Below are 10,565 nucleotides of genomic sequence, written 5' to 3' on the forward strand. Positions count from 1 at the left end.
CAGCTTACCGATTTATTACCTTACCCTGTATAAGATGCCGAAGGCGATCGCTAACAAGCTGATTGCACTTCAGAGGAGTTTTCTGTGGTGTAAGGAGGATGGCAACTGTGGTATGCCCCTGGTAAAGTGGGAAGTGGTCCAGACTCCAAAAAAGGCTGGAGGATTGGGGGTCGGCGATATAGTAATAAGGAACACAGCGCTGTTGTTCAAGTGATGGTGGCGTTTCTCAAAGGAGGAGTGCCCGCTGTGGAAGAGGGTTGTGTGTTCATGTAATTATCTGGCTCCTAATGTTATGCTTTCTAGTCAGACTCTTCCTGTAAAGGGGGCTATAGAAAGACATCTGTCAGTTGAATATAGCAGAACAACAGGTGAAAGAAAAACTTATTAATGGCCTGGCGATGGAAGTAGGGAATGAAAGACGGACGCGGTTTTGGGTAGATAATTGGGTGCAAGGTGGTCCTCTGAAAGCCAGTTTTCCAAGGCTCTTCTCTATTTCAAACCAACAAGGATCAGTGATAGGGTACTGTGGGTTCTGAGATGGGATAGAGTGGATTTGGAATTTCCATTGGAGGAGAGAGTTGTTCCAATGGGAGTTGGAATTGGTTCATCAACTCCATGAGAGGTTAAGGCTAGTGAAACTATCCACTGGCAGGGAGGATAATATTGTGTGGAAATTTTATGATAAAGATATTTTTTCTACTAACTCTTTTCTGCAGGTGTTGCAATTAGAGACTCTCTCGGAAGAGATTACGAGCTACAGTTTCACTAGATCAATTTGGGGAGGGTTGGTACCTCCGAGAATTGAGCTTTTTGGCTGGTTTGTTCTGATTGGTAGGATAAATACTAAAGAAAGGTTGAGCATACTAGGCGTGCTTCATCAGAATGACAGTTTTTGTGCCCTGTGTAAAAAGGAAACAGAATATGTGCACCATTTGTTTCTTTTATGTGAGTTTACGTGGCAGGTATGGTGTGCCTAACTCAGACGTTTAGATAAACCGTGGGTGGTCCCAGGAACCATGAAAGGACTGTTTGAGAGTTGGACTGGCATGCATACTAGAAAGAAGGAGAAGCGGCTGTTGTTGGTTGGTTTCTTTGCGGTGATCTGGAATATCTGGATGGAGAGAAATGACAGAATCTTCAACAACAGGGAAGCAGGTGTTGAGGACATACAAGAAAGGACGTTTTTGAGCTACAAAGAGTGGTCTGATATTGATCTTTTTGGTTGTTGAAGGCTCTACCGGAGATGACCGGGGTTTATCCATTTAGGTTTTATTTGTTTCTATTTTGTTTATTTTTTTGCTGCTCCACTCCAATGTGTTGAGCTTTCTTTGTTTCAAAAAAAAAGTATTATTATTTCCAAATTTAATATTATTATATTTGTGTGATTTTTCTATTATTCTCATTGTTTTATTTTTTAAAATGATAAAAAATGTATAAAAGATAATTTAAAAATAATATAAAATAAAAAATGACATTATTATCAATCTAAACTTTATAAGCTTTAAGAGCATCTCCAACGGCCAAATATTTGGAGCCCTCCTATTGTGCTGTCAGAGAGAAAAGAGAGATTAGGCGTTGAAGAGGAACTCATTGGAGTTCCTTCACGTAATTCAAAGCGAGGGAGTCCCTCTGAATGGGGACTCCCATTAACCAATACACAATTGCCAAATGGCAAGTAAAATAAAAAATAAATAATTACATAAAATATTAATTATTTTTTGTTCGAAAAAATGGATCCAAACCAACTCAACTCTTTCTTCAATTACTTACAAAACTTTCCTCAAATTCCAAATACCCAACAATCTCAAACCTCAAACTCTCAAATCAAAAATCAAAACTTCACACTACCAAATACATTTCAAAATCCAAATCCACAAAATCTTTCTAATTTCAATTTTCAAGCTCCTTATAATAATCAATTTCCTATATTCGAACCGCAAAATCAAAATTCACAAACACCCCATTTTCCATTTTCATCCATATTTAACCCCTCTATCGGAAATGTTACTCCAACTTTCTTGCCGTTTCCAACTCAATTCAGTGCATCAAGACATAACTCATCTGGTGTTAGTGGCTCTTCTAACCTATCCTCTCAGACTTCTATACAATCTAGTCCAAATTTGAAATATTTAGATTTTGCCAACCCTCGTGGATTAGATGCTATCGACCTCAATGATGATGATATTGAAGATTGGAGGCAAGATAGTATTCAACACTAGCATTGGAAAGAGAATGAGATGCTGATCAGTGCATGGTTAAATGTTTCAACTGACCCTGTAGTTGGTACCGATCAAAAGGGAAAATATTTTGGAGTCGAATTCATAGCTACTGTGTAGAATCTTGCTCCGACATGACAAGGGGGTAGTAGCATGTAAGAAACGATGGTATAAGATCAACAAGGCTGTTGCACAATTTGCTGGTTGCTACGATCAAGCTAGTCAAAACATAAGGAGTGGTTCAAACGCTGATGATATAAAGGAGTTGGCTTATAAACTTTATTCCACATATTATGGTCAAAAATTCACTTTTGAGAGGCATTGGAACATGCTTCGGTTGGAGCAAAAATGGAGAAGCCAACTACCTACACAGAGTGGCGGCTCAAAGAGAACCAAGGTTAGTGCAACTGGAGCATACTCATCCTCATCAAACCCAGAAACACCATTGGCTGACGAACTCGGTGTGGACTCTCCCGTTCGCCACAAGGATCAAAGAAGAGCAAGCAAAAAGGTAAGGGAAAAGCACAGATGTCTGAAGATTTTAGCGAAAGAAAATCATCGGTTATCAAAAAATTATCTCTCATGGAAGATATTAAGAATGTTAGAGAAAAGGAACTAATGGAAAGGGAAAAAGAAAGAGAAGAGGAGAAGGAACATAGAGCAAAGATGATGGCAATCAAAGAAAAGGAGTTACAAATTCAAGCGACAATGAAAGAACAAGAATTACAAACTCAGAGATATATTAAAGAAATGGAGATAAAAGTAAAAGAAAGGGAAATGGAAAGGATGGCCAAGGAAAGGGAAAGGGAGATGGATATGCAAATACTTAATGCTGACACATCTACAATGAGTGAAAAACGACGAGCTCTTCATGAGATTACATGTGAGAAAATAATCGCCAAGTGGTTTACTTAATGGTTCCTTATTCGTAGAGTTATGTTGTACGTTCTTATTTTTATTGCGTATTACTGGTATGTGATATAGTTTGTTTTATTTATTTCTGATGTAAGTTTTTAAATTAGTCAATATTATTGTGCCGTTATTGTTCATGAAAGTGACCGTTGCAAAACTAGCCGTTGCAAAACTAGCCGTTGCAAAACTAGCTGTTAAGGTACTTACTGCAGACACACTTATAAATATCAATTATCAATGACTCCGCAACTCCACTTCAACTCTACTTTCTCACCTCGAAAGAGAACTAAAAATTACATTTCTAGATATGGCTAGAAATTTTGATGATATGTTTAATGAGGCTTTGTATGGCAAAAGAAGACGGCAAGATAACACACTCATAGATAATTGGATCGATGAGTATTTACTCGAAGATTCAGAAGAAGAAGATATCGATAGAAGCTCTATCCCAATTACTCGTAGATGGATCAACAGAGATCGAGAAGCAGGATATGATCGCCTTTTTCAAGATTACTTTGCAGATGATCCGGTGTATAATGCTGACATTTTTCGACGAAGATTTCGAATGAGAAGACATGTGTTCCTTCGGATAGTAGACGCTCTCTCAAACGTCTATCCGTATTTTCAACAGAAGGTTGATGCAACTGGAAGAAGAGGCTTGTCGCCACTCCAGAAATGTACCGCTGCGATACGGATGTTAGCATATGGCGTAGCAGCTGATGCCGTTGATGATTATGTGCGTATAGGCGAGAGCACTACAATTGAATGCTTGGAAAAATTTGTTGAAGGTGTCATTTCGGTGTTCGAGGATGAATACTTGCGAAAACCCAATCCAAATGACGTACAACGCCTACTACAAATGGCGGAGGGTCGTTGCTTTCCTGGCATGTTGGGTAGCATTGACTGCATGCATTGGCAATGAAAAAATTGTCCAAAGGCGTGGAAAGGTATGTACATGAGTGGTTATCGTGGAGTTGCAACCATAGTACTTGAGGTTGTAGCATCTTCAGACCTTTGGATATGTTGGAGTTTCTGGTTCAAATAACGATATCAACGTATTAGATCGTTCTCCAGTGTTTGATGATATTCTAAATGATCGTGCTCCGGAGGTAAATTATACTATTAATGATAATAATTATACAATGGGATACTATTCAGCAGATGGTATTTATCCTGAATGTGACACATTTGTCAAATCAATCTCAAAGCCACAATGGGAGAAACGCAAGTTATTTGCACAATACCAAGAAGGGCAAAGAAAAGATGTGGAACGAGTATTCGGAGTGTTGCAAGCACGCTTTGCAATTATACGTGGTCCAGCTCGTTTTTGGAAAAAGAAGAAGCTTGCCAACATAATGAGAGCTTGAATTATATTGCATAATATTATTGTTGAGGATGAAAGAGACATTTATGCAGGAAATTTTGCTCAAGGCTTAGAGTATGATGATGTTGAAAATGGCTTATCACAACCTCAGCTTGGGAGAAGAAGATTTTGCACCATACCATCAATTTCTCCAAAGAAATGCCCAACTTCGAAATAGGCAACAGTATAGACAATTGAAAGAGGACTTGATTGAACACATATGGCAATTTCACAATGCTTGTCGTCAACTATAGAGTTTAATTATGTTTTTCTTTGTATTAAGTAAGTTTACAAATTAGTGTAATCTCGAATTATATATTGTGTATTATTGTTATATATAAATTTATTTAATATTAATATCTTTTAATAGTGAATTATTTTTAAATTTAAATTTTTAAATTATATTATTTAAAAAAATTAATTACATTAATTTCAAATATTTTAATAAATTAATTAAGTGGGACCACAACAGAGACTAAAGTTAGTTCCTCCTAATGAAAAAAATAGAGATGCTTTGAGTTCCTATTTACTGTTTATGACGCAAAAGCTTATGTGAAGTTACTTTTTATGACAGGTGGGTCATAAATAAGAATTGGGATGAATTCTCAGTAGATAGAAAATTCGTAATCTTAATTGCAGGAAAAAGACAGCGCCTTCGCTATTTGCTCCTTGCTATTCACGTGGATATTATTTAAAAGATTTGAAAGCTTTAAAGGAACCTCACTCTTTGGATTTGCTATCTTGTGGCTTTCAAATTTTCAAAAGCAAGAAAGTAGCTGATTACCCATGTGGCACATTTATTTACTCACCTTTTACCCTGCAAACCAAAAATCTAATCAAACGAGTCGTTTTTGTCCTCTTATTATTATTTGTGCGTTTCATTATAGCTGCACGCCTGCCAAAATGTTTTTTAAATATACACATGTACTGCTGAATTTTTTATATATAGAAGGCATGATTGTGAATTGCAAAAATATTGATGACTTTAGTGATTTACTAAAATATGAAAGGAAGATTTCTAAAATTTAAAAAAGCTCGGACCGTTTTGCTAAAATTTTTTTCTTCAAAAACTACATAAAGAAAATCGAATTTGGCAATTAGAATACTTATAAAATCAATATTTAAACAAAATGTAATCTAAAATAATATGTGACTGTTCCTTAATCATACCCAACGACTGGATACACTGCCAAATTAACTATTCGTGAAATATATAGATAGTGAAATCGTCCCCTTAAATTTCTGGAAAAGTAGATTTACCATCATAGCCATTGTTAGGTACCATAGATCAAGGGTGGAAGATGATAAACTTGTGAAAAGCACATTTTGAGTCTGCAAGAACATAGAAGAAAATGAAAGCTAAAAATGAAAGTGCACATCATATTATTACTATTGAATTGTTACACAATACCGAATGAGTTATTGCTATATATGGGAATATAGCAAACTGAACTAATAACAACAGAAAGGGTAAACTACAAAATTAAGGTAGTTAGGATTTTTTCGGAATTTTTGTTGACTAAGTTATGTCCTTAGAACAATTCTTACATTCAACACCTCCTGTAATGGTCGATTTGGCACAAGACCTTGAGTTTCAGTTTGGTGAGCAGATTTGCCACTTGATCAATTGTTGGAATATGAACTACCATAAATTGTTGTTTATTAACTCTCTTGAACTGAATGCAAGTCCAAGTCAAAATGCTTGGTTTTGTTGTAAAGAATAAGATTTGCTATGAGCGTTATAGATTTATTTAATATTTAACTCTGAAAAGAGATTTGTAATCCATCAAACATCTATCTCAGCTATATACAACAATACTACTCCTGCATTCAGCCTCTACACTAGATATGCTAAGTGTTTTTTCGATTATATTGGTACCTAAATAAACACAAAACTCTGTAGTGGACCTTCGATTATCCATATCAGAGCCCTAACCAGAATCTGCAAAGGTAAACAATTTTAAATTAGCATATAGTTGAAAAAGAATTCCTTGGTCACTAATACCAACTAAGTATCTTATTAGGATACATTTGACACATTTTTAGTGTACTAACAAAGGATTATGCATGTATTGTGAAACTTTGTTCACATACAACATATGTTATATCCGGTCACGTCAAGGTATAGCATATTGTAGAACTCCTTCAATGGACCTATAATTAGTAGGATTGTCATAAGTATCATCATAGGAGTAGGCATAGAATTGAGTCACAAATTTTGTTATTTTAGCATTGTCATTACAAGTTACCAAGATGTCATTAACATATACTAAGACATACGTAAATGAGATATTAATGTTTTGAATAAAGAGAGGAGTTGGACCTTGTGTTGTTGAAACCAAATTGAGAAAGGATAGCTACGAATTTGGTGAACCAAGCCTCAAGGGCTTGTTTCAATCCATATATGAACTTATTGAGTTTGCAAACTTGAGTAGAAGAGCCTTGAGAAAGACATTGTTAAAGTCAAATTGACGGATAGATCAGCATTTAGAGATTGCAATGAATGTTGGTTTTATGATTGGGAGAAGACTTGATCATAATTGAAGGATTAGCATGTATTTATAATACGCAGCGGAAGAAAAGAAAGTAATCCTTAAAGATCTATTTTGTGTTTAAATTTTATTCCAATAATATACAATATATAGATCAGATCTAAATACCTGAGTACGCTAGTAAAAATCTTTTTCTTCTTCGATGGTACGAAGGCGCTATGCGTATCCACACCGAGACCAACCTTTGCTGTCAACTCTTTGACCAATGGATATCTGATCTAAATTGATTACCTCTTTGCAACTTTTTGCACACTATAAAATTCTTCTCCAAGAATTAGACTCACATACATTTATGTGTGTAGAGGTAAAGGAATAAAATTCTTGTTATTCTCTCTTCTTTCCTCTGCTCTTGGCATACGTATATATAGTATGAGATTTGTTACTGATTTTAAATTTGAATCTCAATTCAAATTTAAATCATATCTTAAAATTCTAAATCTGAATATTTCAAATTTTATGAATCATATCATAACAATTTAAAACAAAATCAGTCATAGTCTCATCCAAACTTAGAATTCAAATTTAGAAATGGAATAATTAATTATTCTCAAATCTCATTTAATATTCTCAATTATCATATTATTATTATATTCTTGGTGCTAGTAAAGAATATAATAATATTCTATTTGAATTAATATAATTATTTATTCGATCAAATCAAAATAATAATTAAATAATTCTAATCAAAGATTAGAACACTCGTTAGTGTGTGACCCCATAGGTTCAATACTAAGCGGGTAGTAAATTAGTCATACTAAATTTACTAATCAAGGTTGGCGTCTAGCAACACTCCTCAACGACCCGGTAGTATGAAGTAATATATTTTTACTAAGAACCTCAGAAGAACAAAGTATAATTCCTTCTATCTTTTCAACTCTTGGTTAACCTTTAGAGTATGGTTTAATTGTCAAACTCTAACTTGTTACCATTATTATAATGAACTGTGAATGACCTAAGAAACTCATTTCTTCATTCATTCAATCCCCTTGACCAAGGTTTTATTCATCTCAGTCATTATAATCATAGAGCTCAAACTCTTTACCGAGAGTTGACGGATTCCTTATTGACTAATCATTAATTCTACAAGTATTTAAATCATACCCAATATCCATTCAACTAGCACCCTAAGATATTAGGTGTCCGGAATCAAAGTATAATAAATACATTGTTAATTACTATGACAGTCGCAGGTCAAAGAAACTCTATTACTATGTTTATTTTGAGAATATCCTATTGACAAATATACGGTAATTATAACCATTAGGAATTCTCAAAGTGAGTCAGTTCAATAGTCAAATCTCTATATGCACCATCTATATATATAATTTAATAAATGAGATCTATTAATCTTCATCCAATGAAGACCATTATATATATATATTGATTCTTTCTGGATTATTAATGTCCTTTTTAATAATCCTATGACCCAGAACAATTTAGATTAAATTATAAAAGATTTATCTCTCAATATTATGATCACTATCACAATGATAAATCTCTAAATTTAATCAAGGACCTTATTATATTAACATTTTAATATAATAACAATAACAAATTATTTGACATATGATTGATTGGATTGTAGTTATACTTCTTATTCCCAACAATCTCCCACTTGCACGAGAGCCAATTATGATAGATTGGATCTTGAGCATACTATTATCTCAATAATCTTCCACTTGCATTAGAGCCAATCAATCATGTGTATAATTTTTCAATGCACATTTGTGTTGATCAAAACTCTTTTGACCTTAAACACCTTTGCTTTTGAGCACACGTTCTTGACCTTTTACAAGATACGCCCGGTGCACAATAAATATCACGTTTTTTCAAAACATAAAATCTCCCACTACAATAGTGTATAATTTTATTTTAAGGACAATCCTTATTGAACATCATTAAAAAAAATCTAAGTAACCATTAGATCTATCTTTATCAAATTGTATCATTATACAAATAGGTTACTTTTCAAAAATTAGTTTGACGATCAAACATTTTATACTTTTAGAAGAAAGTATATATTGAGTGGTATACAATTCTAATAAAAGTAATTGTACCCCATTCTTTTTTTAAGAAGGAATCTCTTTTCTAAAAAAGAGTTTAACCTTTTATCACAGACACGGTCATAAGAAGAGTGATAAAAATAATCTTATTATTTTTTTAGGATAACCAATAAATCTCATTTTTCGGACCTAATATCAATTCTATTGTTGTGCAATCTCTTGATACATATAAGACACCTCCAAACTCTAATGTTCTTGAGTTTCAGCTTATGCCTTTTCCATATCTTATATGGGTAAAAAATTGATTTAGTGAGAAATTTGTTAATTTAACAACATTTCAAAAATGTAGTCCAAATATTTAACAAACAATGATACTCAACTAAATCAAATTTCATGTTTTTTAAACATGATAGGGTACATAGAGTACTAATATTTGTGCATTGAAAGAATCTCATTCTCTATTCAATAGAATATCAATTAGATAATTAGAGATTTTACTTTTAAGCTCTTATAATAAAAATACTCAATATCTTTATTATTGGTCAAACCAACCCTTAAGAGCAATTTTGATTCCTATCCTCAATACTCATATTGAGTTTTTCCAAAAAGATCACAAACCTTAATCATATTAAGACCAATTATAAATTGTTTGTAACAAAATAAATCTCTAAAAATGCTTGCAAGAACAATTCTTGCTAAAGCCATTTGCCTAATGACATTCTAACTTCTAAAGTTATTTAATTCAAAATATATCGTCCAATACTCCCACTAGTTTAAACAAAATTTTTGATAGTCATACTATCTTACTTTGGACACCATACATCTTCTCAAGATAATCAGTAATAAATAGTGGAGAGATGTCTTTGAAATTAGAACTTATGGTTGTCAAAATAACCCATATTGTAGTAAAACAATATTTCAAATACTTCACAAGTACTGACTATTCCATCACCAATATTATTTCAATAGGATTATCATGTCCATGATAACCTTTTCATACATAAGAACAATTCTTAATGTATAGCCAATTTATTACTTTCAAGTATGCCATGCGAAAGATGGACATATTTAAAAATTTAAAATATGAAAGTAAATCAAGAAATCTATATTTCTGAAAAAAAAAATTTAGAATCGTGAATGAGTACCTTGGTTGTCAAGCTGTTACTCATACCTATTCCAAATAAATATGATTAAATTATATCCCATATAATTATAATCCCAAATAATTATCTGGTTGTCAGACAATTATTTAACTGAATTATATTTTATACCCCTAGGTTGTCTAGATTCAAGTATAAAATTAATTCTCTTTAACATCATCATAGGCATAAATAAACTCTATCTTTAAGTACAAGTCTCCTGGTTGTCAGGTTGTTCCTTGTAAACAAGAGATAAATTTATTTTTTAGCAATCTCCTAACTTTTAGGACTTATCTCTATTGTTAGAGAATTTCTACCAGTATTCATGGATTAAATTTTATACTCCTAGGTTGTCTAGGTAAAAATATAAAATTAAATCC

At 33.1% G+C, this 10,565-nt stretch overlaps 1 protein-coding gene across 1 annotated transcript; it reads left to right on the forward strand.

Moving 5' to 3' along the window:
• Positions 1,017-4,495, forward strand: LOC107611361. Its single transcript, XM_021108297.1, has 5 exons — positions 1,017-1,221; positions 2,134-2,197; positions 2,337-2,727; positions 3,469-3,969; positions 4,130-4,495. The coding sequence occupies exons 1-5, from the start codon at positions 1,017-1,019 to the stop codon at positions 4,493-4,495; spliced, it is 1,527 nt and encodes a 508-aa protein (XP_020963956.1).

Source organism: Arachis ipaensis, chromosome B08, assembly GCF_000816755.2.
Source record: "Arachis ipaensis cultivar K30076 chromosome B08, Araip1.1, whole genome shotgun sequence".
In the NCBI taxonomy this organism is placed as follows: Eukaryota; Viridiplantae; Streptophyta; class Magnoliopsida; order Fabales; family Fabaceae; genus Arachis; species Arachis ipaensis.

What these genes read in the sequence shown, in the direction of transcription:
- LOC107611361 (XM_021108297.1), top strand. Translation starts at nt 1,017, where the DNA reads ATGAAAGGACTGTTTGAGAGTTGGACTGGCATGCATACTAGAAAGAAG. An exon ending in GTCTGATATTGATCTTTTTG is followed by an intron (nt 1,222 to 2,133) that starts GTTGTTGAAGGC and finishes TGAAATATTTAG; the next exon opens with ATTTTGCCAACCCTCGTGGA. An exon ending in AAAGAAGAGCAAGCAAAAAG is followed by an intron (nt 2,728 to 3,468) that starts GTAAGGGAAAAG and finishes ATGTTTAATGAG; the next exon opens with GCTTTGTATGGCAAAAGAAG.